Genomic DNA, 27,479 nt, shown 5'->3' on the forward strand with positions numbered 1-27,479 from the left:
AAGAAATTTTGAGGCCTGCTGCTAATAATCTATCTACAACGTAGCTTATGGACAATTCGGTTACACGTCAGCTGAAGGCAATGTTCGCTGGATATCTGAAAAGCAACCATGCCATGCTATTCGTGAGACTGCAGGTAATGGGTCATACTTAACCAGCATACGGATAGGTAGTCATCAGGAGCTGGAGCTTTATCACTGTGATCATTCAGCAAATGCCTTCAGTTAAGTGCAGTATTAACCTGCCCATCTAGAATAAATCAATTAGGCCCATGGAACTGCCTTTCTCTGTTCGACCGTCCTTGGAGATTGACTCTCAGGTGGTAGAAGTATCCATGTCTCCATTACAGATAGACCAAGACAGGAAAATAATTTTTAGGGACTCTGGCTATCTGAGACATCTTATTTATGAACTTCGATATTCCAAAATCGCAAGGATAATCATTGAAGTTCTCCTGGCGTTTCCGATATAGAACATGATTAATTCTTTAAAGAAGTTTCCTGGTTGGTGAGCTCTGTCATCATCGTAAATCCCACCCATGACAGCTAGGATAATACTGTCAAGGATCTGGAAAAGTATAATAAATCAAATCGCCTTCCTAATTCCGGCCCCTGAAATAGGTCGTAGAGTTATTACTCATTTTATTTATTTTTTGAGTAATACCGCAGACGGTTCCCCGGTTTTACAGGTAAGGCAGGGTAGATTCTACTGTCTTAATCCACAATACCTTCGTTTATTTCATCACAAAGAAGAATTAAAGAACCTATCTACCTGGCAGTGTTTCAGAGCCTGTATAACGCACGGACCAATAGGGACGGACAAAAGTGTATCGGCTTTATCAGCACGTGACCCAGAGCTTTGCAAGAACTTTGACCGCGAATAATGTTTCCGCCCGCAAAATCAAAATTTCGGCAGAAAAAAAAAAGTTGCAGAAGGCAGACAAGTACTTCCATCAAACCCATTTAGATTGTTTATATTTTGTCGGCCTGGAATCTCTCTAAAGAGATTATAGGCTTTTCTTTTCACTGAAAAGGGATATTAGGCGAGATGCCAATCGCCGTAGACACTGCGAAGACGGTGTCGAAGAAGAGGAAGAGGAAGCATGGCGGCGGCAGTGGAGGTGCATCGGCAGCAACAACGCAAGATGGCGATACCTCGAAAGCGACCGTCGAAGAGGACCCTTCTTCGACGGTGGATACCGCCGCGGCAGTGAAACCTTCGAAAAAGCGCAAGACCAGCCATTCTGACAGCGAAGACGAGAGCGAGAGTGCCGAGGAAGTGACTGCACCTGTTAGTGATGAAGAAAGCTCTGGAGAAGATGACGACGAGAAGGATGAGGAGGAGGTTGATGAGGAGAGCGACGAGGAGGATGACGACGAAGACGACGAAGAAGATGACGAGGAGGACGACGAGAAGGATGATGAGGAGCAAGATGGAGAGGAATCAGAGGAATCAAGCGAAGATGGCGACAAGGAGGACAAATCCAAAGATGATGGCGCGGATCTTCCCTCCAGAACCGCTGTCAGTCTACCACAGACTGAAGGCGATCCAGAAAAGTTTTCAGACCTCAATCTTTCCGAGAAGACGATGAAAGCGATCCAGGGCATGGGCTTTGAGACCATGACTGAGATTCAGCGGCGAGGAATTCCTCCACTGATGGCAGGCAGGGACGTTCTTGGTGCCGCAAAGACAGGTTCAGGGAAGACGCTAGCATTCTTAATTCCTGCTGTGGAGATGCTCAGTGCTTTGCGGTTCAAGCCACGAAACGGTGAGTATTTTGAGACACGTCAATACGTCGAACAGGCTGGTCTTGGTCGTGTTGGCTGACTTGGCTTCTTCCTCAATAGGCACGGGTGTCATTGTCGTATCTCCTACTCGCGAACTTGCACTCCAGATCTTCGGTGTTGCTAGAGAACTTATGGCACACCACTCGCAGACTTACGGTATTGTCATCGGAGGTGCAAACCGCAGGGCTGAAGCGGAGAAGCTTTCGAAAGGTGTCAATCTGCTCATTGCTACTCCGGGTCGTCTTCTGGATCACCTGCAAAATACCCAGGGATTCGTGTTTAAGAACCTGAAAGCGCTCGTGATCGACGAGGCGGATCGGATCCTGGAAGTTGGTTTCGAGGACGAAATGCGACAGATCGTCAAGATCCTACCTAATGAGGACCGACAGACGATGCTCTTCTCGGCTACACAGACCACCAAGGTCGAGGACCTGGCCCGAATTTCTCTTCGGCCAGGGCCGCTTTACATCAATGTGGATCACCGTAAGGAGCATAGCACCGTCGATGGCTTGGAGCAGGGCTACGTCATCTGTGACTCGGACAAGCGATTCCTTCTGCTCTTCTCTTTCCTGAAGCGGAACCTCAAGAAGAAGATCATTGTGTTCTTCTCCAGTTGCAACTGCGTCAAGTACCATGCCGAGTTGCTCAACTATATCGACCTACCCGTTCTCGACCTCCACGGAAAACAGAAGCAACAGAAACGAACCAACACCTTCTTTGAGTTCTGCAACGCGAAGCAGGGAACCTTGATTTGCACCGATGTTGCTGCCAGAGGTTTAGATGTGAGTTCGATCCATGTTCAACTTGGCACCCTGAAGCTGTGCTAACCCATGGTGTCGCAGATCCCCGCTGTCGACTGGATCATCCAGTTTGACCCTCCGGATGACCCGCGTGACTACATTCACCGCGTTGGTCGTACGGCACGAGGCACAAATGGCAGGGGCCGCAGTTTGTTGTTCCTGCAGCCGTCAGAGGTCGGGTTCCTGAAGCATCTCAAAGATGCGCGCGTGCCGGTGGTCGAGTTTGAGTTTCCAGCGAAGAAAATCATCAACGTTCAGTCCCAGCTAGAGAAGCTGATCTCCCAGAATTACTATCTCAATAAGGTGGGTTTTCAAATTCGGTCATTATCTATTTTGTATTTCTTCATCCTGACTCGATGATCTGCAGTCCGCCAAGGAAGGCTACCGTTCCTACCTGCAAGCCTACGCCTCCCACTCCCTCCGTTCCGTCTTTGACGTGCACAAGCTCGATCTGGTCAAAGTGGCCAAGAGCTTTGGTTTCTCGACTCCGCCGCGGATCGACATCCAGCTCGGATCGAGTCTGAGCCGGGACAAGAAGCAAGAGAAGATGGGCCGGCGAGCATACGGCAGCCAGCCTAAGTCGAAGGGATTGAAGTTCAAGCGAAAGCGCGAGGACGACTAAACAGTTCTATAATAAGGGAGTGAGAGAGATGTCGGAGGATTAAGGACCAAAAAAAAAAGTTGCAAATAGCGTCGCCCTTTGTCGGGGCCGGTGTGTCTTGTTGATAAAGTCTTGCATTGCATTTCTGTACCATTCATTGGGAAATTGGAGTTTGTTGCCTTTCTTGTGCTGATTTCTCACTGTAGTCTAGTCGGCACCTATGTAGGAAGCATTTATTCAGACATGCTCTCTCTCCCTTGTACTTCACTATCTATCCTCGATACTATTGTTTCAATACAATCTCTCTCTCTCCTTTTTTTTAAGAAAAAAAATGAAAAATTCTTCAATGACTATTTGGGTCGTTGTCATTTGGAACGAATCTGAGCATGGCAGCCTACATGTGTGTATTGCGTAAATATATAATCTACATACTCTTTAGTGTTGTGGAATAATAGTTATATCATCTACTACAGAGTACAAGGCTAGTATTAACTATTTGCAGCCGCAAACACTGGCAGATAACTCTTATCGATAACTATTAATTAATATTATACTGCTAATCTTAGAATAATCAGTAAGTACCGAGTACTCCGTACTGCCTGCGGGGTTTGGTAAGGAAAGATCGTGATACTGTCCGAATAAGGTGGTTGGGCGTTGCAACGAAAAGAGGCTGGGCCACTGAGACGGGATATGTCATGTGGCTGACCAGCAGCAGCAGCACATGCTGATTGACTATTCTTGCCAGCAGCCAACGTTACCTCGTCGTAAACAGCCTTTTTCCATCGTGTCCTATCACAACTGGCGTCCCTGCCGCCAGAGCGATGTGATTCGATCGCAGGAGAGATGGTGTGCACTGATGAGTTGGCAAGCGTGGAAACATGCAAAAACTTAACTCTTAGAGGCTGGGTGGCTGGCCATGGCCCTGTCGTCGGGGCGACATCTCACATCTCGCCCGCCAGCTGCTTTGCTTTGCCATCGGTAGTTACTTCGAGTTGATCTTCTTCTATTTATTCTATCTTCCACAAAGCCACTTGAGTTCTATCTTTCGGAGGATGTGTCTACCAGCTGGTTTTATTGGAGGGGGATTACCCGGTCTGCGGAGGCTCTTTGCGAGAGTACGACTCGTAAGCTCGAGACCCATGCAAGTCATTATTATTCAAGTCACTCTCTCTGCCTTGTATGTACTGTGCTCCGTACTCCGTATCTGGCGTTGCAACCTGCGACAGGCTGGTTTATATCACGGTGACACCACGCCTGGTTAACGGCATCGTAGCAACGAAACGGGAACAAAAAAAATCACAAGGGCTATCCCCTGTTAGCTCCTCGACTACGGAGGAAATTAATCCATACTCGTTTACTTATTCTCTCTTTCTCAGTCCAAGTCTGAAACGAAAACAGATGCACAGCTCAAGGAACGATGAGTTGTAAAACAGTGTGAAACAGACTTGAAGGAGAGATTTTTCGTCCAATTCGACTTGCATCTGTACTGCGTCCAGATCAGGTAGTAATCCTCCGTTGTTGTACTGTACTCTTCTGGCACCGCGGATCACCGATCACCGCGAGCCCAGCCACTGGATTTCCTGGCCTGTCAGTGTGGCTCGCTGGTGTCTGGTTCCGGGTCCCGCGAGCGATCCGCCCCGAGCACTCTCCAGAGTCCAGAGTCCCCGCCAGCGAGGCCAACCAAGGCGATCGATTGCGGTTTGTCCAGCCTCTGCGTTTGTTGTCGCCGCTAAGGCTGCCCTGCGAGTTCGATCGCTTCTCCCTCTCTCCTCTGTCCCCTCGTCGTCTTTCCTCTCTGTTTCCTCCTCCTGGTGTTCATCGTTTGTCGCTTTCTTCCTTTCCTTTCTTCCTTTATTGCGGTCTCCTTGCTGGTTTGGCGTGCAGGGTGGTCGTGCTGCTTGTGGAGGATCTGGCGCCCTACCATATTGGCGGTTGCTTATCGGTGCTGGGCTACCCACAGGCCATCCAGGTAGGACTTCACCGTCCCGCAGCAAAGTCCACGCTGACTGATGTCGTTGTCTCTACTGTAGCAAAAGGGATCTGTCTGCGTGAAGATTGAAAATCGCAGTGATTCAGGGACTGTATTCCAGCGCTTGTCGACAGAACAGTGTGTCTGAAAGCACCACCTTCACTGCCGTCTCAATCACCTCACCGCATCAGAGGAAGCAGCCTCCCCACGCTGACTGACAACGCACGCACGCTCTCTACTTGCATTTATCTACACTTGATTAAAACCATTTCATCAGTCAGGTGCACTTCTGTCTTTCCACTGATTATGCGCTCTACTTGCTGAGAGCCCGTTCACAATGGGTGTTGATACCCGCCGTCCAGTGCTGCCCGCCCCCACAGACTCCGTGGTCGATACGGCCGGCAGTGCGACTGCAACCGATCTTGCAACTGATGTTTCTCGACGCACAGATAAAAGTTCCTACTCCATTCCAGACGACGGGAGTCCCATTACCATCTCGACGCGGCGACGGTCGCATAAGCATGAGGGCGACGACTCCAAGCTCTCTCGCTCGTCCCATCGGTCGCAGACCTCTCTCCTCATCGAGTATTTCGAAGGAGGCAAGGGTTCAGGAGGCCTGACTTCCAGACCTAGCGTCCGAGTAAAGGTCACCCCGTCTGCGGCCAGGAAGCTGCGAGATCAGAGCGACCATATCCAGATTAGTGAAACCAGCGGGAAAAAGGCCTTGTATACCCGCCGTATCTCCCTCGGCCCCCCGTCGAAGCAGAAACACGCGACAGATGGTGGCGACGACCAGAGTGTCAGCTCGGAGGAGCACGGCACCCAGCAGCGTCGTCCACCGCTAGAGATCGAGTTTGTCGATCGCGATCAGAACAGCGAACTGTCCAATGACCGGTACTTTCAGCCGGCGTCTGAGATCTCTTCCATGCCTCCGGATAGTATGCTGGAAGGGTCGCTGGCTTCTCCCGCCCCACGGCGCAAGCGAAGCCAGAGCCTGGATCAGGGGGAGCCTCCTGCGGAAGCGAGTGACCTGCTCAAAGCCCCTTCTCGCCGGCGAAGTCGTAGTCTCAGTCGAGAGAGGATCGCCTACAAGGTGGCCCAGAAGCTGAACAGCACCGCTGGTGATGTCTCCAGCAGCACCCGCAAGCGTTCAGAGAAGAGTCGAAGCCGGGGCGAAAGTAAGGAGCTCTTGGAAACGGACTCCAAGTCTCTCAGGAAGCGATCCCACCGACATCACGACGAAGAGCCCCCCAGTGTGGAGTCCAGCCTTCTGAGCGGCTCTGCGGTATCTTCTCGCCACAAGTCCGGTGATCAGTATTCCTTCCGCTCTTCCCGGTCATCGCTCAACAACCCGAAACTCCTCGAGACGGTCGAAGATGCAATCCGCCGACTCATCCTCCCGGAACTGAAAGAGCTCAAAAAGGACCAGAAAGTCAGCTCGAACAAGGCCAAGTTCGAACGTGACATCAGCGCATCTCAGGCCTCCGGGACCTCCAAGGATGAGCTGGGACGGCAGTTGTCGAAGCACTCCAGTGCTCCCGACATCGGTAAAAGCTCCTCTATGCTGCATAAAACCAGCAAGGACGAAGGGCTCGTGCAGTCGGAGGAGCGCCAGAAAGATCGCAAGGAACGAAGACGATCGAAAGAGAAAGGGACCACCTCTCCGTCAGAGGAGAAAATCTACGTGAGAAAGGGCTCGCTACCAGGGAATCGACCGGAATTAACCGAAGAGGAAAAATTGCGACGACAGAGAAGCAAGGGCCTCCGGGACGCGGAGGCTGCAGGAATCGTCGGCACAGCTCTTACTGCTGCAGCCCTCAAACACCATGATTCGAAGTCTACTCTCGACGACACCAGGGAACGTCGAAAGAGGAGAGCCAAGAGTCACACCAAAAGCGACAGCATCAATGATTCTGATACAGACTTGATCTTCCAGAAACACAATGTGCCGCCTATGCCGCTGCGCAGTGATATCGACACCGAGCTGACTCGCGAGTCTCTTCTTTCCCAGAGGACGGAGGAAACAGAGACGCCAACTCCTCGTCCAGTACGTGAAGTGGCTCGTGGTTCTTTGGGTGAAGTCGGGTCGCCTGCTTCGAGATCCCCCTCGCGTACCCCACCCGGACGTGATCGTGAAAAGAGTAGCTCACCTCATGCAGACGAGGAGTACGGAGGCGCCACGGGTGACATTGCTGCTGCAGCGGCCGCGAATCTTTTGGGCGGTCATCCACACCATGACGGTCCACGTGCCCTGAGTCCTATTCAGAGCGTCGCAAGCGACCATGACCAGCACGAGGCAGAACTCGACAAGCAGACTGACCAGTCTAATCGATACTCCATTGACTCTCTGTCTTCCGCACCCAGCACGGACCTAGCGAGATCCATCCGACAGAATCAGGAGAGTAGAAGTACGATCCTTAGACAACATGAATCCGGCACAGAGCTCGGCTACGAAGAAGAGTCGCGGAGAACCACCGAGTCGGAAGTTGAGGATGAAAGCGAGCATTCGGGAGAGGACGAGGCGTCTCACGACAGCGAACCAAGGATTGATGAGAAACACATGACCAACTATACTGATGACAGCCTCGATGCACCACCTTTCTTGGACAAAGGTAACAACACTGGGCGGCAGGTGTCTGAAGGAGTCGGGGCCAATCCCGAATTCGTCCATCCGCCCGTCGCGGTCGAGTCCGCGGTTGCCTCGCTGCTCGATCCCTCCGTCCTTGATGCAAACCCGACTCAGTCGCAGGCTGATTCCCTCAACCGATCCGCTCCTGGTAGTCCCCATCTCGGCGAAGCTCCAAGCCGAAGCTTACCAGAAAGTGGTCGAGGCAGCCCGCTCAAGCAACAACATGATGCCAACAGTCCTGACGAGAAATCTTTTACCAAGAGGATTGGTGCCACGTCTCCGCCTCAGAGTGTTACGCAGTCAGATGAAGAAAACGACGAACAGGGTGAACAATATCTCCCTGACACTCCTGGTGCGGAAGCAGAGGATCGCCATGCCCCTGAGGTTGAAGATGTTCCGGATTCCGAATCTGAGATCAATACGAATCCTTCGATTATCCAAGGCCCCATCGGCGGTATTCCTCACGAAAATCGAGACCACTGGCCGTTCAATCCGACACCGCCTCAACTGCAAGACATGAACTTACCTCCCCAACACGACAGCAGCGGTGTGGCCTACAACCAGCCTTACTCCCAGCCTCCTTACGGAAACGCATTTGCTGCAGATGCCTACGCAAGAGATAATTACATGGATGGACGTATCTTTTCTACCCCTCCGGGAGCGAAAGATGAGGGCTACATCTCCGCAGCTAATCCAATGTCCCCGAGCAACGCGACTCCGGAGCCCCGCAACAAAGGCTTCAGCACTCTGGACACTAACCCTCTTGTTCTTTTTGACAACCCCCCTCACGATGACGACCCGTTCGCGACGCCCGGGCAACAGCGGCACTTCAGCGGCTATTCCCATGGAATACCGTCTCCTCTGTATGATGGCGCCACGGGAAGAGGCATTGAGAGCATTCAATCCAAAGACATAATTGCTTTGATGGAGCATGTAAGTGAGAATGAAAAAATTTCGCCTTTGATGATTCAGATTCTGACTACTTGTCGAAACAGCTTACCGTCCGTGATGCGCAACGCAACGCCAGGGACACTGAGATTCTCGTGACCCTGGTGCGGAGTGCGGCCGAGATGCGCAACTCCTTTGAAGACATGAAGAGGTTCATTGCTCAACAGGATGAAATGCTCATGCAGGCGAACGACAAACAGCACGAGCGTACCCAACGAGTCATCGGTGGTCCGCGTCCACAACCTCCTTCCAAATCCTCTCGTCACGCGTCCACGGACGATTATGGGGAAGACGTGCAATCGAAGCGGAGAAATGTGTTCCGACGGGCGTTGAAGAGTTTGAGCCTGAAGTCCTCCAACGACCTGAGCAAGATCGAGTACATGCTCGAACAACTCCTTGATGAAGTCGAGGCGCTACGGGCGGCTCAGGAGGGGCGAAGCGTGGGAGCGGGAACTAAGCCAGGAAGCATCAACTCCAACGCTCAGACTGGAAACTCATACCAGGATGGCTACGAGCCTGAAGGCCAAGCAGGCACTTCTTCCACGGGCCAATCCGGGTACACTTCCAACTCGTCCCGGCCAATTCCCGAGAACCGTGGTCTGAGTGCGCAGAGAGGACCCGAGAATCGCGTCAGCACTGTCCCCGAGGGAGACGAAGAAGGCGAGACTTACGAGCACGAGCAACCGCTGCTGGAACGGGACGTCCCATACGACGACCGCTTGCCGCATCAAGAGGAACGGGGAGTTTCTGAACCTGCTGCGACTCCTCCGCGCGTCACGGGTGCTGTGAGCAACGAGACGACACCGAGGAAGTCCGAGGGAAAGTCCCGGAAGCATAAATCAAGCAGCTCGTCGTTCTTCCCCAAGATCTCGCGCTGGTCCAAGACGACTGCGTCCTCGGTGGGCGAGAATATCCGCAATACTATCCAGCCTGGGCGCAAAGAACGACCTCTGTCTGAGGGATCCCGCTCTGGTGTGGACCTTTTGCAGCAGGGCCCCTACAACACTGCGGACTACTATGACCCGAACGGGGATGATAGGCTTCGGTCCAGGTACACGCTGGATGAGCAGCAGCAGGAGCAGCAGGAGAACCGCCCACCATCTCCTCTTGTTCCTTCACAGGTGTCTGATGATCCCAAGTATCGAGCCCACCGGGACAGCTTGAACCTGCAGCATCCACAACCACGACAAGGACCCACGGACCGGTTTCAGTCTCGTCTGGAGTCGCAGGCCCAGAACTTTGTGAACCCGGTTTCTCCCAACTCGGACGCGTGGGGATCCAACTCGAGTCTCCCTCAGATGAGTGCGACAGGCAATCGATACGGCAGTGGCGGTCGTCTGACGCCCATCTCGGATGCCGGGTATTCGGAGACGGGCTCCCTGGTGGACCGGCAGAATGCTCCGCCCAGGCCTCCTAAGATCAAGGATGACGGTCCGCTGGTTCCTCAGCGACCCCCCAAGATCAAGGAAGGCGAACAGCCGAGCTACACGGAGCGGTTTGCTTCTCACCAGCCGCCTCAGCGCAGACCGACGGGGCCTCGTCCGATCACGAGTTCTGGGCGATACAGCCCTGCGAATATGAGGCGGCAGCGTTATCGAGGAAGTCCGACCCAGATTGACTATGGGGATGAGGAGTACTGAAGTGAACCGCATGCGCACTTCTCAACGGGACGAGACTGTATTAAGTCAACTTCCAAAAAAATAAAAAGAAAAAAATCTTTCCATTTCTTTCTAACTGTCAATAATGAGATGACATGATGGATGGATGGATGAACATTTGGCCTTTCCCCCCTTCTCTGTCTATTACGACGGTTTCCTGTAATCTTTTTTTTTTACCCTTGTCCATGTTGATTGATTGATTTGCACTCATGTCATGACATGACACATAGCTACTTCTCTGCACATGCACATGCACATGATTTTTTTTGAACTTCCTAGGGAACGAATGTTGGTCACGTTGGTACTTGAATGCAATGCAAAAAAGAAAAAAGAAAAAGCAATGCCGCTGTGTATTTAGCACTGATTCTCCCAGCTCCTGGATGATGGAAGAGCAGATACATATGATATGATACGAATGTTGTTACGTTATGCAGGAAGTATTATTAATTATTATCTACATATCTTAAGCTGTTGGACCGGCATCACATGATAATGAACATGGCTTCAGTTGAAGTATAATTCTGCATCATCATCATCATCATCAATTCTTTGCATGATTCCATTTATCAACTTGGATATTAATTATTAATATAATATTCTCGGTGGTTGGCAGCATTCAATTCCATCCCACTCATGATCTCTCTGCGCCCCGCAAAGCAAGCTCAAGACCAAACAAAAGTGGGGTGACATCAATCAACCTTAAACAGAGCTACCTAAGGTTACCTAGGTAGATAACTTAGTTCATTCGTCACTAATCACTCATCTCTTATTACTTCCTTGACTGATTAAAAAGAATAGAGAGAGATTAACGAACTAACGAGGTGATTTGCAGTGTTGCACAGCGCAGACAGTAATTGAACGGAGAGCTAATAAGTACATACACAAGTACTACATCCGATCCAGCGTCATCTTCAATACTGAATAGTGGAAGAGGAAAGAAAGAAAACATCATGTCCGCCTTGGATCTCCTGATTTGCTCCACGTGCGGCGTGCAGTATTCTGAAACCGATCGGGCCCTGCGAACCTCGTGTCCGGTCTGCGATGACCCCAGACAATACGTTGCTCCGACTGGGTAAGTGAATACTCCTAAATCCTGCCAATATTTAACAAATACATGGAATGTGTCTTGTCTGACTGAAAGCCAGCCAATCATGGACAACCCTCCGAATGATGCAAGAATCGAAAAAGTACCGCAACGAATTCGTCGTCATGGAGAACGACAAGAACCTGTCCCCTGACCGGACTCTCATCAGCATCTACACCGTCCCCCAGGTCGCCATCGGTCAGCGGGCCATCCTGTGCATCTCCCCCCGGGGCAACATCCTCTGGGACTGCATCACGTATCTGGACGACGACACGGTGCAGCGCATCCGGCAGCTGGGCGGCCTCAAGGCCATCGTCATCTCGCACCCGCACTACTACTCGACCTGTCTGCACTGGGCCGAGGCGTTTGACTGCAAGGTCTATCTCTCGGTCGAAGACAAGGAATGGGTCATGCGTCGCGGTCCGCGGCAAGTGTTGTGGGAGGGGTCTCGATTGGGGTTTCTTCCTAGCAGCAGCAGCGGCGACAGCAGTCCTGTAGTAGTAGTAGCAGACGATGCCAAGGGACAGGAAGATTGCGAGTTCCTAGCCGTCAAGGCCGGGGGCCATTTCCCGGGGAGTTCGGTGCTGTGGTGGAAACCGACGCGCAAGCTGCTGGTAGCAGATACCATCACCGTCGTGCCCAGTGGAGTGTATCACGTCAATCGACCGCCCAACACGGTGTCTTTTACGTTTATGTGGTCGTATCCGAATTTTGTAAGCTCACACACATACATACACACACACATTCTCTGGAAGTATCGATATGAACTAACCTCACGGTCTACACGTGAAGATCCCCCTCCCACCCGACGATATCCACCAGATATGGAAAGCCCTCAAGGATCTCGATTTCGACGACACGCACGCCGCCTTCCTCGGCAGAGATACCCGCGGCGACAGCAGGAAGCGGGTGCTCGACAGCGCCAAGATCATCGTCCGGGCGATGGGGTACGGCGATCATGCGATTCATCAGGAGGGGTTGTAATAGTAATAAGTGCGATATGTATGTCCTGTATCTAGCTGGCAGAGATACTCTGCTATTTGGCTGCTGGCATTTCGGATACTGTAATGAGGCTAGATTGGATGGAATAGGGTTCTTTGTATGCTTCTTTCTTTAAAGCCAAGAATGAAGACAACCAGACAGACAGTCAATCAATCAATGAAATCAGCTTTCTTTGTACTGCCCTTGAATCTTTTGGTCCACATAAAGATTACCTACAGTAGATTACCTACCTAGACTCAATTACATAGGTAACCTAACCTAACCTAACCTAACCTAACCTCCCTAGAGTCCCTACTCAGCATTTTGTCCGCCGAGAGGACCCACAATGCCAACACGAGGGTAGATTGTCCTCCAGTTGGGTCTCTGATCTAGGTAGGTAGGTAGGTAGCTTTCATTCATTCTGTCCGCCGAGGCTGTGTGTGGAGCTTACACGACGGGAGGTCTGCAGGATAGGTCTTGGAGTCTTTGTTTAATATTAACTGTAATGTTGGTGGTTTTCATTTTGTCCACCGAGACTAAGGGTGGAGTCTACACGACGTGAAACTTGCAAGGTCAGGTCTTCCAGCCTTTGTTAGCTACTGTAATATAGGTACCTAGTAGCTTTCATTTTGTCCGCCGAGACCTTTCGTCGAGCTATACAATGTGCAGCTTGCGAGGTCAGTTTTCCATCCAGTCTTTGATGAATCAGGTCTTTATCATGGCTACTTATCACTTTGTCTGCTGAGACCTTACATGCAGCTTACACAATGTACAGCTTGCAGGGTGGGATCTTCCAGTCTTTGATAATAATCTGGCCTTGGTCTTGACTCCAATAATAATACCTAGGTAGATATTGGCAATTCCTTCTTTGAGAGTCAATTAGATAACCTAGGTATCTATGTATGTACATTACATGCCCACTCATCATTTTGTCCGCCGAGGCTGTTATGGACCCTACATAACGGGAGATTTGCGAGGTCAGATTTTCTATCTAGTCTTTTAAGCCAAGTCTCTATTACCTAGGTGTACTTAAGGTATGGTCTTTATGCTACTTATTACTTTGTCCGCCACGATCTTATGTAGACCCTACACAACGTGCAGATTGTAAGGTTGGATCCTCCAGTCTATCTTTAATTCTTTATACCTACATAGTCTTTGATACTGACCCAAGTATGTAACCTTCATTTTACCTGCCGAGAACCTGCGTGGACCTTACACGACGTGCAGCTTGTGAGGTCAGCCTAGGGGTACCTTAGGTAATTTACCTTAGGTAAGTGCTCTGTAGCTCATTTTGTCCGCCGAGATCTCGTGTGGATCCTACACGACGTGCAGCTTGCAAGGTCAGTCGGCCTAGGCATCTTTCAGATTATGCAGCTCTCATTTTGTCCGAATTCATGCCGAGAATCTTATCTGCTTGGACTTGATGAGTTGATTACTCTTTGTCCGAATTCATGCCGAGAATCTTATCTGCTTGGACTTGATGAGTTGATTACTCTCTTTCTTTGTCTGAATTCTTTGTGTCAAGACCCGGCAGGCCCAGCTGGAGTCAAACTCTTGCTTTGTCTGATTCTACGCTGAGTATTCTTCAAACAGAATACAGATCCGTTTCTACGGTTGCTGACAAGTGGAAATTGCTAAAGCCCAATCTGATGCAAGTGAAGCAGTCTGAAAGCTACTTCGTTCATGACTATAACTGTACTATCTCCATCCATCAAACTCATTCAGTGTCATCGTTGTCAGCTGCCTGCCCTCCACTCTCGACAGACTCAAGCTGAAACATAGGCGCAGAAAGTGGTCTCGTGTGTCCTCTAACCACATGCTGCGCAACCGTGGCCAGTGAACTGTATTCAAGTTCATCACTGATGGGAAAATTCCCAGGGAAGCTTGAAATCGTTCCAGGAACACTTGGAAACTGGTCCATCCCAGCTAGGCTGGTAAGTCCGGACTGAACGTTGCTCGAGCTTCGGATCTTGTCATGCAAACTGTACGGTCTGGAAGAAAGTCCGCTGCTGAAGCTGAAGACTGGTCGTTTTGGGAGCAGGTCGGTATAGATACGCGCTGCTGCTGGAGCGACTCCTTTAAGACTAGAACTCGTGGACATCGGATGTCTGCAACCGACAGGACCGTTCGAAGTCGACGAGTAAATGGAGTCACTGACGGAATTATATGACATCCGCGACAGATAGCTAGGGACCGCAGGCAGCGTGATTGGCGCTCCGTCAAGATTGGCGGACATGTTGATCGCTCTGGGTGTAATCCCAGTGTGTGTCGGCAGAACGACCGCAGACTTGGTCAGACTCATATTTCCTGGATACCTGGGCCGACTTGCTTGCAAGTGATATCTCAGCCCTGTCCTCTCGATGATCTTCCTCGATGGCTCAGTCGACGGTTGGGAACTTGCAATGGGTGCTATCACGGCGTCAAGAGGCGCATCAAATGGCGAATGCTCCGAGGATCTGTCGGCTCGGGGAACACCTAGGGCATGCTCGTCGCCGCTTGAAAGCATGGATTTTCTTGGTTCATTCGCGTCCCACTCCATGAGGGAAGGGATGATCCTGAAAATCCGACGCTCCGTTCCATCAATCCACGATTCGAGCATTTTTGGCGGTGGAAGCCTGAGAATGCGCAGAGAAAACACCAGAGCACGGAGGATTTGGAGAAGGACCAGAGCCATGGTGAGAGAACACAGCTGCACAGTACTGGCCTGGATGCGGCCATGGTGAGATGCCAACACTGGCTGACGTGAGGATGAGAAGGCCATTTGCGAATGGATAGTGATGAGAGAGAAGGGAAATCAGGATGGCCTGACACATGCTGCGTTGGGACGAAAGAATCAGAATAGGAAGGAGCCAAAAAACTGACCAGTAGAGGCAGGAAGGTGCGTTCAAGCACTTCCCATTAGTAAAACGCCTGCGATGTTTTGGCAAAGGTCGTCTCCAAACCGGGCACCTAATGTTACATCCATATAATGAAATTCCTAAAGATCTCTTGATGTATCTCAGCAATAAAGTCGATTTGTCAATGAGACCCATAACATACTGACTGTTATGATTGACGGACACATGAATTTCTCCTCAGTCTTGTCCAAAGAAACGCAGTTGTAATCAGGATATAAGTATTTCCTACTCAAGCAACAGAATTCTACGCTTATAACCCCGTGTAAATCGACTATAGGGCTGTTGGTATCGATCCAGTGTATGCAGATCGGCTTACCCAAACGGGAAAAGCTGGCGCCATTCCCGATCCCGATCGTCGATCAGCCTGTCAATCCATATGAACTCCCCTCATCAAGTCCTAACAAGTGAACAAAAACTTCACAACTATACTCAAATCCACATAGATCATCCCCACCCCGGGTCTTACACTTCAAACACCGCAACAACCCTGGCCATCCCCTGATTGATGGCCATTCTCGCCCGCCGGTTATTATCGCCTAGCCGATCGTCTCAGCAGCCTCTCTTTCTAGCATTACTACTAGCAGGTCGAAGAGATATGGCGTCTGTCGCTGCCACCTCGCCTCCACGTCCGCGCAGATTTGCGCCGCTGAGACAGGAGCCCGGCACACAGTCAGATGCCCCGTCCTTGCAGGGGATTGTCTTTGATGTCGATGGCACGCTTTGGTATGTATCTGAGCCTGACCTGATGTCTCTGGGTTCGAAAATGTCAATTTAAATGTTCTTCTCCAATGATTTTATATTATATCTCTTGTATCCTTGTCAACTGTATGCTCGTTTTCTGGACAAATCTTTCGATTCTGAGGCCTATAAGGGCTCTATCAATTCAATTCTCCTAGGAGACGCGTCTATTTTATTTCTTTTCTTAGTATCTATCTCGACGAATTGCAACTTTATACCTTCAATTTCCTTAACCTCAGAAATGACTAGATGTACTGACATGAACAGCCTTCCGCAACACTACATGTTCAGTCAAATGCGGTACGATACAAACTCCCATCTCCATCGAAACACCACCAACCCAAAATTAACAATGGCCGTCGTATGTCGTTATTATTAGCGCCGCATTAGGAATCGACCGATCGGTCGACATCCTCGACCACATCCGAAGCCTGCCAACCGAGACAGAGCGCACCGAGGCCGTCGCCAAAATACAGGCCATCGAGCGGGAGGCGATGCTGCAACAGCAGCCCCAGCCCGGTCTCGTCCAGCTGATGGACTATCTCGAAGAACGCGGCATGCGAAGGGCGCTGTGTACGCGGAATTTTGAGTATCCTACCCTCTCCAGCACAACAGATCTTTCGCTGTTTTATTTTATTTTTACTGACGCCGCGAACCTCTAGAGCACCTGTTACCCACCTCCTCCAGAACCACCTCCCCAAACACGTCTTCGAGCCCATCATCACCCGCGACACTCCCGATCTCCTCCCCAAGCCCGACCCAGCTGGGATTCTGCACATTGCGCGGCAATGGGGTCTCGACAACCGTGCCGAGAGCATGATTATGGTAGGGAACATTTACCTCAATTCTTCCTTGGTAATTTGCACTCCCTACTTACACAAGGCTTTTTTGTTTGTATGTACAGGTCGGCGACAGCATCGACGACATGACAGCCGGTCACGCCGCTGGCGCTGCTACCGTGTTGCTCCTCAACGACCGCAATGCCTATCTCAAGGAGCACCCGCATACGGATCTCTGCATTAATCGACTTGACGATCTGATTGAGATTCTGGACCGGGGGTTTGTGGGACAGAATCATGATCACAGCCATGAGTGAATGAGCCAAACAAGCATGCGAGCAAGCAACTACCGTTGTAATATATACCTATTGCCAGCTGAAATAGATCTAAACTGGGGTATCATACTGCTGCCGTCTTTTCTTTTTCTTTTTCGTCGTCGTTCAGTCTACATTCAGTCGTCCAGTCGTCATTACCCTCAGAAGAATCGTACCTAAACCTTAGGGGAAAAAAAAACCAAGCAAGACACAGTGTCATACGCAAAATAACCTCCCATTCCAAACAGATGACGCAGACCGGCATCAGACATCAGATGCCAGAGTGAGCGAAGACTGACAAACGCCATAGAATATGCATTTACAGTGTAAAGATAGCGGAGGTAGAGGGAAGCGAGAGTGCCGAACACTCTTTTCTTTTTCAGAGTCGGAACTTATCCCACGCTTTTTTACCCGCGCTGGGCATCGGTCGATACGGTTCTTGTTTGCCCCCGCGTCCACCGCGGTTGCGGTTGTCGTTGCCGTTGCCGCCACCACCTCCTCGTCCGCGACGTGGAGGATGCGATCTTCGGCTCGCACCAGGGGACAAGGAGCGTTGTTGACGGTTGTGGGAGGGACCATCCTGTCGATCCCGGTAGGATTGTCTGCCGCCCGAGTTGTTCTGGGGAGGCGGTTGTCCTCCTGAGAGGTTTCGATTCTTCCCGATCCCGCTTCCAAAGCGGATGTTGGGACGGCCAGAATTTCGATTGTTGTTGATCGGCTCTCGACGACCGAGCATGTCGTCGTCGCTGCTGTCCGGAGTCGGCGAACGTGGACCAGCACGCCCCCGGATCCTCATCCCACCTTTGTTATTCCCGTTCATGGCCGTTTTACCACCTGCTTGCTGGCGCCCCAGTACGTCGTTCAGATTTGTGATCATGGCTGGATCATAGCCTTTCAAGGTCCACGAAGAGGACCTAGTGGGGCCCGGCAGCGATGGACAGTCGCCCATGAGATGGCGGTTGCTGGTACAGTAGCTACAGGAGATGGATACAACAATCGGACCTGGGTAGGGAGGGTGCCTGGGGAACTTCCACATTCTGTCACACTCAGTTTCCAAATGGGTGTCTGCCCCGCAATAGTCGCAGGGGACTTCTGCAGCAGAACCCTTGAGAGCCGAGCCACAGCTGTCGGCATCGTGGCCTCGTTCTCGACACTTTTGGCACCGTCTCCAGGAGGGACAGAAATTACTTTCGTGGAGATCCCACGCTCCACAGTGTTCGCACTGCTTAACATTAGCCACCTATGCGCATACGTGCAAGAAAAAAAAGAGGAAAGAACATACCTCTTTTGTGGGGCACACAATGGCGAGATGGCCCTCCTGCAGACATTCCGTGCAAGCAATGGGCTGCGAGAGATCGATGTCATGGATGCTACGATTGTAGAAGAAATGCCGAGCCTGGATTTCCAGGTCCTTGCGGTTCAGATCGGCAAGGATAGATGGAGGTGTGCTGTATTTCTCAGAAAGGACGCGAAACGCATCCTCTTTTGATCGAATGACGCTATGGTCGCCTGCTGATCCATTGGCCGATACAAAGCCGGGGTCTGGTTGGGTATCGATTCGAAAAGGGTCTGCTCCAGCTGGTGGCGTGTCGTCCCCAGCCTTGTCAACGCCAGCTTCGTCGTTCCCAGGCCCCAGGTTGAGCATGATAGAGTCGCCACCTTCCGAAACTTCTCCAGTTTCGGACCCTTCAGAGTCATCGATAAAGTATGGTCTTTGGACCGCTTTCACACGGTCGCCATCTGTGCGTCCGTCCTCAGAGGGATCACGTTTAGCTTCTGTATGACCGTGGGAATCCTCGCTTGAAACCGAGGCGCTGCGACTTCGCCAGTACTTTCCATTGACCGATTCAAATGCGGTTGTCGTAGCATTCCCGTCGGGCCGGGACGTTTTCCCAGTGAGAGACGTGCGGATGGTACTGCGGCTTCCTTTGTTCCAGTTGATTGCTACCGGAACGCTGCCCAGCGGTTTCTGACCTTCCGACGGCTGCTCCTGTTCCTCTTCTGACTCGTCGCTGCTTGATGAGCTCGACCCGGAGGAGGAAGTACTAGTACTGTCGGCACTGTCCGGATCGACATCCAGGGCAGCGGCACTGAACGTGCCCCCCTGGGGGACAAAATCACGGAAATCGCTGCGGCCAACCCTCCCCTTTCCGCGCGCTTGTTTCTTCCCTATCTTTCGGTCTCTGGAGCTTTGTCGCGAGGCGCCGTTGGAGCCATTCGAGTGGGGACGCTGCAATCCGACGGAGGCGGTGCGAGAATCATTCTCATCGCCAGAGGCGTCACGCATGCCGTTGAGATGGTTGGAAAAGAATGAAGCTTTCACGGTGACGAAATTTGAGGCGACGACAACGCTGTCATCGAATCTTTTTTTTTTCTTGGTACAGTTCTTAGCTCGCGGATTCCGCTCTGGAGCTCCGCGAGAAAAGCGTTACGGCGGCCGCCACAGGCCAGAAGCACCCTTTTCCGCCTCGGCCAATGAGACGGCTCCAGCAGCGAGGCCCAGGTCACGCCCTGGCGAGACGATGGTTGCGCAGCATCAGCTAGTTCATAGTTGGATCTGTAGCTAGCTCGCTGCATCCCTAACTTACGTGTTCTCGAAGCCCTCCGAGACAGCCCTCGACCCAGACCCAGACCGGGCCCAGCCAGGCCCAGCCGATTAATTATTATATCGCTCGTTGATCTCGTCGGCCGGAGGGAGTGGTGAGCACGTGCAGCGTTGCTCTCTGGCCTTCCCGCTTCCGCCAGCAAGCCCGCAGCCTCAGGCAAGCTGACCACCAATTATTAGCCCTTTGTTTGCTCCTGCGCAGCTCCCCATCTTCCATCCCCAGACTCCAGCCAGATCCCTGGCCAGCCCTCGACGCTCTTCTCATTCCCTTTGTTGCCTTGTCTTACTAGCCACTGCTTCTTTCTTGTCTGAATTCCGATCTCCCCCTGCTGCCGTCCGCAGGCAGAAACCGTGCCCTTCCAACCGATTCCCGACTCCCCCTCGATCTGCCCCCTCCGCCAGCTGCCCAGGCCTTCCTTTGGCTGCAGTCGATTCCGAGTGAAAGGCGTCCGTCGTCTTCTCCTTCGTGTCCCATCTTCTGTCCTACTCTAGCACGTATCCGTCCAACACCGCCAAGCTGTCGTCCCTTCTCATTCCCCGGACCATCTCCTTCCCGCCGGAGGTCGACGGACCACGTCGGTCGTCACCGGATTCCAGGATGCCTCAAACAAAGTCAGGAAGGCGAAGGAGATCGAGCAGCCTCATCTACCAGGAGCCCCCCGAGTCCATCGAGCAATCCAGTGACCAGGCCGCCCTGCCGAACCTGAACGCCAACTGGGTCAATGCCAAGGGTGAGTGAGCAGGTTGCTTTTCGCCAGGAATCTGGCCGAGGCTGACAGTTAGACAGGTGCCTGGACCATCCATTTCGTCCTGATTGCTGCCTTGAAGATCTTCTATGACATCATCCCGGGGGTCTCGCAGGAGACGTCGTGGACGCTCACCAACATCACCTACATGTTCGTCACCTTCATTATGTTCCACTGGGTGCGAGGAATCCCGTTCGAGTTCAATGCCGGTGCCTACGACAATCTCAACATGTGGGAGCAAATCGACAACGGGGATCAGTACACGCCGGCCAAGAAGTTCCTGCTCAGTGTACCAATCCTTCTATTTCTCCTGAGCACTCATTATACACACTATGACCTGACCTATTTCCTCATCAACTTTCTTGCAACATTGGGTGTCGTCATCCCGAAACTGCCGATGGTGAGTGCTGTCTCCTGGTGATCTGTATGATGGATGCGTCCTGCTAACCTGAGCCAGTCTCATCGGTTGCGGATAGGCTTGTTCTCGGATATCCCAGACGACTCCTAGCGTTTCTTCTCTCATGCGACACCCTCCCCATTGGTTCGATCTTTCAACTATATACCACTCCTTTCTGAATCTTAGCCGCATGGACCGACTGTGAGGTTAAACAGAGGCCATCGCCGCGGGTGCTCTGCTATTCCAAAATTCTCCTTGGGTGTCTTCATTCTGTTAGATAGGATACAATTAATTTGCAGTTTGTGTGGCGTTACCCAGGCAAAAAAAATAACACAAAAAATAGAAATCAGGCATCTTCCCGCTGTTCTCTTCTTCTCTCTGTTCCAGGTTCAGTCAGCCATCTTTTCTCTCTACTTTGTTCTTCTAATTTTTGGGTTCAATTGTCATTGCGTTAGCCTTCTTTGAATGCATCCCGCGGGGAACAGCAACAAGGAGCGCTTTGGCTTTGAGCAAGGCGTATGGAGGTGAAATTTTGGGAGTTGAAAAGGAGATGGTCAAGTTGGGTCGGTCAATCGGTCGTTTTTTTTTTCGGAGAGTCGCGTTGCGTTTTCTCATTATCATTTTTATTACTTTATTATCCTTTTTGCAAGAAGCAAAGCAATCCTTTGATGAGACAGGCTGCTTCTCTGTTTTATATCCTTTTCTATTCTCTTTCCAATACCTGTTTTTTTATGGACACTGTTTATTATCATTATTATTGTTGTTGAGCAGAGAGAATTGGCCAGCAGTCACAATGACAGATTTCATCTCACTTCATAAAATACACAGGCTTATGCCAGTTAATAGGAGTAGTCTTGGCGATGATGCTGTGAGGGTGGTGAACACTTCTGTCGAATCAAGGCCTTGGTCAGCTGGCTTCTCGTATTTACCTAATTGATTATTAAATTCCTGATGTGTCTCCTCATCTCATCTTCGGGGGACTTTGATCCGTGGAGACTTAGTTAACCTGCCTGAATTTCTCGCATTACTTGTCTTTGGCACTGAGACTGGGATAATCACGTGCCACCACGTGGAGATTGGACTGGTCCGTGCTTCCGGTCCTCCGCTCCGCTGTCACGTGGAAATGGATGTCCGTCCGCGTCAATTAATTAAATTTGCTTTCAGAGATGAAATGAAAAGTGGAAACCTCAGTGAATAGGTAGGTAAGGTTTATTTTTTTTTTTAAAAAAAAAATTTCCTGCGTACTCCGTACTCAATTTCTAAGTTGGAAGGAACAATAATAATTACCCTTTTTGGAGCATCGCGACCCACTGGCGCGCGGCTTCTCTTATCGATAAGGAGAGCGTCGCGACTCGGAAAACGCGCTCTAATACTCCCGTAATAATACGGGGTTAAAGGAGCAAACGACTTAAATAAATACCCCAATCTAGCATCATGAGTGCAGCTCGTTCTCGTTCTCCGACCATGGCCATGGCCAGCGACGATGAGGAGTCTCGATATAACTACCGTCTTGCAAAGCCGCTTCCTTTTGAACTGCGCCAGCATTGCGGGATATATTTTGAGGAGAAGCTTTGTCCGTTGCCATCCCAAAACATCATGCTTACTATTAACAAGGAGAGAAAGACCGCTAACCCACTGCTTGTCGCACAGATTCCCAGGCCCTAAGTCTTTTGTTGAATATCCTGACCTGCGGAACGGTCGCCTCAAGCCCGGCTTTTGTGCCCTCGCCTCAGCATCTGGCCCTCGCGGCCACGCTTCTTGTTCATCCGTCCACTACCACGCGGGCCAAGACGACAGAAGAGCAAGAGGCTGCGAATGCAGCGCTACAGCTCCTGCGCTTGACAAATACTCTGGTTGGACCAGTAGCGGCGAAATTCGATGTCGCTTTCACGTTCACCCACTTTGATTCGTCGCGCCATGGAGGCCGTCGCCGTGCTGACGATAGTGGAACGGCTAGCGGCGTCCGAGACGACGAAAATGCCCCCCTAAATCTTGACCTGGGGCAGTCAGGCTCTCTGTGGTCTCGGGCGGAAGACTTTTGGCACGCTGTGGGGTGGGCGTTCAACTGCTCGGTTTTGCACCCGAACCGTTGGGAGAGATGGCAGCTTTGGCTCGAATTCATGTGCGAGGCACTGGAAGATGATTGGAGCGAGCGCAAAAGGCAGCTCGAGGATCTGGGGGAGAGCTCACAGCCTGGTACTCCCAGCAAGCGACGTGAAGCGATCCTCAAGCAGAGCTTGATATTCAAATTCTTGACTAGCAACACGACCTACGGACGGAATCGCAGGATCCTACGAGCCATATTTGCCAACGGAAGCCCGACGTCCGTCAATGAGTTTCGCGAGGTGTTCAAAAACGAGTTGAAAGAGCTTAAACGCGAGGAAGATGGGAAGCTCAAGAAGAGGGAAGTGGATGTGAATATTGATGAAGGCCAATACGGCGATTACATGTCCCTGGACGAGGAGGAATCCGACGAAGTGGAGATGACGAGGACTCGTCCGAAACGAGCGAGAAGAGGAGCCAAACGGGGTGAGTCTGCTGCGCGGACAGCGGAGAACGATTCATATGAGCTTCCTGACAGTATCTATGCGGACGGAGGCGTAGCGTCTCTCGGAGGCTTCAAGTCTCTTGCCCTGCGTCAGCGTCTTCTCCACCTTCTGTCAGAAGTATCCCAATATCTTCCAGATGCCTTCATTCGGCTCGAGGAATTGTATCATTTATTTGTAGAGAACATTCGCCATCTACCACTGCCCATCTTCCAGGCCTTTGTGGCCCCATCTGCCCTTTCCTATTTCACGGCCGCCGAACAGAGCTCCCTGTGCGAAATTCTTCTGTACCGCATGCGCGAAAGCGCCGCCCCAGAATCCGACGAAGCATATCTGAGCCAGAAGAAGCTTGAAGAGTGTTTCTTACCGTACGCCGCGAACACCGCAAGCGTGGTCGACAACGCCAAGGTGTCCATCCTCCTCGAATCCTTACTGCGGCTCTTGGCCGAGGATAATCTGCTTCGCAACACGCCCGAGCTGAGACAGGCCGTGACGGAGGGGATCCTGGCTCGGAACGAAAAGGCTCAGGTCGAAGTGCGACGGAGTCAGAACAGCCGGCGGATGGAGGACATTGAGTGGTGCTGGCTCATCGAAAGCGGCGAACGGCTGCTGTTTCTGGTTGAGGATATTCTTCCTCAGGAGCAAGACTCGGCGCCGCAAAGCTGAGTTGAGAGAGAACGAACGCCATAAATTAGGAACGTCGCCAGTGGAGTATTCATGACACGACAGACGCTGTCATCCAAGCACCAGACAGACAGATCAAGTCGGTGTATACGCCAGATGTCAGGCTCTGATCCTCACCGCCTCGATCCGGGCCGCTGCCTCGGACAGGAGCAAGGAACATCTATCTACGTTCGAGAACTTCCGGACGGGGTATGAAGATGGTTCTTACATGCTTCTGGTTTCCTGACCAGACCAGACCCATGACACCGGGAACGATCGATCCAAGCGTATGTCGAAGTAGGCACGTCGTCTTCTTCAGAAACAGAAGCAGAAACGGCAAGCAGGGCGCGAACAAGAACAGCGAACCCGCGGGGTTGTTCGCTATAAATAAGTATTCTAGTCTGTCTGCATTGAGAAATGACGCAGATTAAGTTAAAGACTTGATTGGCGATTTTCATCACCAAGGAGATTAGTATTATTACCTAGGCTATCTAGAAGAATTCTAAATATACGCCTCTTTTTTACGCCTCATTTTTTATGATGCCCTTATTTTATTATTCTCGGATCAACCTTTCTCTCTTCTGCCTCTGCATCACAACTGATTGCACTTTGCCTTCGGCTTAATAACAATAACCATGACAATATACAACACAACACAACAAGCTATGATACATCTACTGTACTGTACATTACATTTCACTGTATTACTTAGGTAGGTAGGTAGGTATGACATGCACTGAACCTAGGTAATGTACTGTACTTACAGCAAAAAAAAACAAAAGAAAATTAAAAAAGGGTAAAAAAAAAAGAAACATGGACGATATGGGTAATAGTTGGGGTAAAGTCTAGCGATGAGGATATTAAAAAAATGGAAGCAAGGAAGACATGGAGAAAGAAACAAAAAAAGAAGGATTCGAAATATGTTATGTAGATAGATAGATAGCCAGGAAAGGAAAGGGATGAGAGGAATGAAACAAAGAGACAAACAGAGAGACGGATAGATGGGTTTTTGTTCTTGTTCCTGTTCCTGTTCCTGTTCCTGTTCGACTTTAGACAAGAAAATAAGTAAAGTAAATAAATATATCACAGTGATGACGATGATGATGATAGAATGGATAATATGGTATGGTATAACTTGAGAATGGATTTGCTGAAGCATTTCCTTCTCTCTCTTTCTCTCTTCTTCCTCACACGCCCTCACCTTCTATATTCCTTCCTCTTTTTTTTTTCTGGCTTCCCACTCAGTGTTTCTCCTCCAGATTATAGGGTATAGGTTTATGGCGGAGGCCTCGGACCGATAATCTGTCGTCTTGCGCCTCCCACGCCCAGCCCGGGTCCTCCCCGGTTCTGGTTGTCGCCGCCGAGATAGCCGTACTGATGGACGTCCCAGGCGCCCTCGCCGGGTCCCGTGCCTATGTTCTCCTTCAGGCCCTTTCGCGCGGCCTCCTGCAGCTGCTTCTGGTTCTCCTCCCACTCGCGCTGGCGTTCCCGTTCGCGCTCCATCTCCCGCTCCAGGAGCGTCTTGGACGCCCAGCCGCCGGCGCGCGTCTTCTGCGTCGACTCTACGCGGCGCGCGTTCTCCGCGTCGATTTCGGCCGTGGACGAGTAGTCTTCTGGCCGGTGGGTCGTCGGTTTTTCCTCGACGGGGGGCGGGTTGGATGCGAGGAAACGGTCGGTCCGGTTTTCTCGAGCCTTGTTCTGCTGGGCGTAAGCGGTCGGATCAGGGAGCGGCCGTGAGGACGTCGTCGTGGGCTCTGGTAACGGACGAGGAGGCGGTGGAGGTGGCGTATCAGTTGTGTCTGTCTGTGCTGCTTCGGTATTCTGCTTCTCCCATTCACTTCGGAGGAGCTTGCGTTCCTCTTCTTGAGAAGATAGATCGTAGCTGGGCTGCACGGGACGGGAACGACTACTACTTCGCGAGCGGGACTTTGCTTTCGCCTCAAGCTCTTTACGTTCGCGCTCATACTGGCGTTCTCGCTCCTTGGCCAGCTCGAGCTCCCGTTCCAGCTCCCTGATGCGTTGCGCTTCCGCCGATTGCTTTTCCGCTTTCAGGCTCGCCTGATACTGGCTGAGGAATTGCCCGTTCAGCCGGGCATCGCTGGTCGCTCGCTTGCGCTGTCGTTCCCTTTCGAGCTGTCGTTCCCTCTCGAGCCTCTCCTCGGCCTCTTTCTCCTCCTTCAGACGGCGCTGTTCTTCTTCCTCCCACCTCCGTTGTTCTTCATCCCACCGTCTCTTCTCCTCCTCCATTTCCCGACGCTCTTTCTCTCTTAACCGTTCTGTTTCTTCTGCCCAGCGGCGCTCTTCCTCCGCCCTGGCGCGTTCCTCCTCCTCTTCCCTCTCCTTCTGCTTCCTCGCTTCTTCCTCCTTGCGTTGTCGTTCCTTTTCGGCTTCGGCCTCACGACGACGTCTTTCCTTCTCTGCCAGACTGGGCACGGATGGTTGGGGAGTCGTGATCTGTCGCCGTGCACCAAAGGTGATTCCCTGATTACCCTGGCTTGCACCGCCCATATATCCGTATTGGTGTATGTTCCACGCCGGTACCGTGGTCTCTTCGTCGGATTTCTTGCTCCAGCTGCTCACGGCGACCGATCCAGGTGAACGTTGGGATGATCCAGTCCTTGCAGGGCTTGCTCGTCCAGACGGGCTGACGGCCGGATTAAGAGTAGTCGAGCTCGTTTCACTGCCCGTTCCCTGCGGACTCAGAACCCCACCTTTGCTTTTGATACCCCCTATAGAGCGAGGGAACTTGCTGGGCTGGATGGCGTTGGCTCTTCTACTGAAGGCGCCCAGACACTGTAGGACCTGCGCTGGATCCTTCGCCTCGTAGAGATCAACCGTAAGAAAGACGTCGTGTGGAGGGAGGCTCAACGGGGGCATCTGAATGGCGCGAAGGAAATGCGAGATATTCTCCATCTGCACGAAGGGCATGGACGACTGCTTGTACTTGACGCCCGGGGAAACGACAAGATTGACCAGCCTGAGAACGTCAGCAACCCTCCAATGGTGACTTTTTTTTTCGGTTGTCTTCATACTTGCAAAGAGCCACTCCATCTTTCAGCGCATTGATAAGATCGCCAGGAGGAAGCTTCTCGTGGAGGATTTCCTCGATCCATTCGCGCACTTCGTTTGCTGCCTGCGGGGTGTACTTGGACAGGCGCATATCGCGCAAGTCCCTATCCAGCGACGTGACGGATGCCATTTTTTCTTTCCTTCAGCTCGTCTCTTCCGGGAACGCTGTGTATCGAAGGGATTGAAACTGGAATGGACGGCTGCCTGTGGTGGCCTCGTTTGGGTGCTTAGGCATCAGCGCGAGCGGCGACCGCGGGGACACTGCGGCGA

General features: G+C 51.5%; 9 protein-coding genes across 9 annotated transcripts; 6 read left to right on the forward strand and 3 right to left on the reverse strand.

Moving 5' to 3' along the window:
* Positions 1-1,045: 1,045 nt before the first annotated feature.
* On the forward strand, positions 1,046-3,207 carry T310_6098 (RNA helicase; the record flags this gene model as incomplete). Its single annotated transcript, XM_013471057.1, has 4 exons — positions 1,046-1,766; positions 1,846-2,567; positions 2,628-2,888; positions 2,953-3,207. 4 exons carry the CDS (start codon positions 1,046-1,048, stop codon positions 3,205-3,207), a joined length of 1,959 nt encoding a protein of 652 aa, XP_013326511.1.
* A 2,285-nt stretch (positions 3,208-5,492) lies between these two features.
* On the forward strand, positions 5,493-10,372 carry T310_6099 (uncharacterized protein; the record flags this gene model as incomplete). Its single annotated transcript, XM_013471058.1, has 3 exons — positions 5,493-7,563; positions 7,597-8,717; positions 8,780-10,372. The coding sequence occupies 3 exons, from the start codon at positions 5,493-5,495 to the stop codon at positions 10,370-10,372; spliced, it is 4,785 nt and encodes a 1,594-aa protein (XP_013326512.1).
* Positions 10,373-11,340: 968 nt separating this feature from the next.
* T310_6100 (Metallo-beta-lactamase domain protein) lies at positions 11,341-12,458 on the forward strand (the record flags this gene model as incomplete). The annotated part of the gene is made up of 3 exons (XM_013471059.1): positions 11,341-11,462; positions 11,536-12,187; positions 12,297-12,458. The coding sequence occupies 3 exons, from the start codon at positions 11,341-11,343 to the stop codon at positions 12,456-12,458; spliced, it is 936 nt and encodes a 311-aa protein (XP_013326513.1).
* Positions 12,459-14,172: 1,714 nt separating this feature from the next.
* Positions 14,173-15,129, reverse strand: T310_6101 (uncharacterized protein; the record flags this gene model as incomplete). The annotated part of the gene is made up of 1 exon (XM_013471060.1): positions 14,173-15,129. The coding sequence occupies one exon, from the start codon at positions 15,127-15,129 to the stop codon at positions 14,173-14,175; it is 957 nt and encodes a 318-aa protein (XP_013326514.1).
* An 818-nt stretch (positions 15,130-15,947) lies between these two features.
* On the forward strand, positions 15,948-17,186 carry T310_6102 (HAD superfamily hydrolase; the record flags this gene model as incomplete). The annotated part of the gene is made up of 5 exons (XM_013471061.1): positions 15,948-16,075; positions 16,358-16,390; positions 16,470-16,663; positions 16,698-16,988; positions 17,023-17,186. The coding sequence occupies 5 exons, from the start codon at positions 15,948-15,950 to the stop codon at positions 17,184-17,186; spliced, it is 810 nt and encodes a 269-aa protein (XP_013326515.1).
* A 376-nt stretch (positions 17,187-17,562) lies between these two features.
* T310_6103 (Zinc knuckle domain protein) lies at positions 17,563-19,470 on the reverse strand (the record flags this gene model as incomplete). The annotated part of the gene is made up of 2 exons (XM_013471062.1): positions 17,563-18,405; positions 18,466-19,470. The coding sequence occupies 2 exons, from the start codon at positions 19,468-19,470 to the stop codon at positions 17,563-17,565; spliced, it is 1,848 nt and encodes a 615-aa protein (XP_013326516.1).
* Positions 19,471-20,386: 916 nt separating this feature from the next.
* T310_6104 (Unfolded protein response protein Orm1) lies at positions 20,387-21,042 on the forward strand (the record flags this gene model as incomplete). The annotated part of the gene is made up of 3 exons (XM_013471063.1): positions 20,387-20,519; positions 20,576-20,934; positions 20,992-21,042. The coding sequence occupies 3 exons, from the start codon at positions 20,387-20,389 to the stop codon at positions 21,040-21,042; spliced, it is 543 nt and encodes a 180-aa protein (XP_013326517.1).
* Positions 21,043-22,395: 1,353 nt separating this feature from the next.
* On the forward strand, positions 22,396-24,143 carry T310_6105 (uncharacterized protein; the record flags this gene model as incomplete). The annotated part of the gene is made up of 2 exons (XM_013471064.1): positions 22,396-22,504; positions 22,582-24,143. The coding sequence occupies 2 exons, from the start codon at positions 22,396-22,398 to the stop codon at positions 24,141-24,143; spliced, it is 1,671 nt and encodes a 556-aa protein (XP_013326518.1).
* Positions 24,144-25,415: 1,272 nt separating this feature from the next.
* T310_6106 (Calponin-like domain protein) lies at positions 25,416-27,339 on the reverse strand (the record flags this gene model as incomplete). The annotated part of the gene is made up of 2 exons (XM_013471065.1): positions 25,416-27,117; positions 27,173-27,339. The coding sequence occupies 2 exons, from the start codon at positions 27,337-27,339 to the stop codon at positions 25,416-25,418; spliced, it is 1,869 nt and encodes a 622-aa protein (XP_013326519.1).
* Between the last annotated feature and the right edge of the window lie 140 nt (positions 27,340-27,479).

The sequence above is a fragment of the Rasamsonia emersonii genome (genome assembly GCF_000968595.1).
Source record: "Rasamsonia emersonii CBS 393.64 chromosome Unknown ctg1118621760364, whole genome shotgun sequence".
Taxonomy (NCBI): domain Eukaryota; kingdom Fungi; phylum Ascomycota; class Eurotiomycetes; order Eurotiales; family Trichocomaceae; genus Rasamsonia; species Rasamsonia emersonii.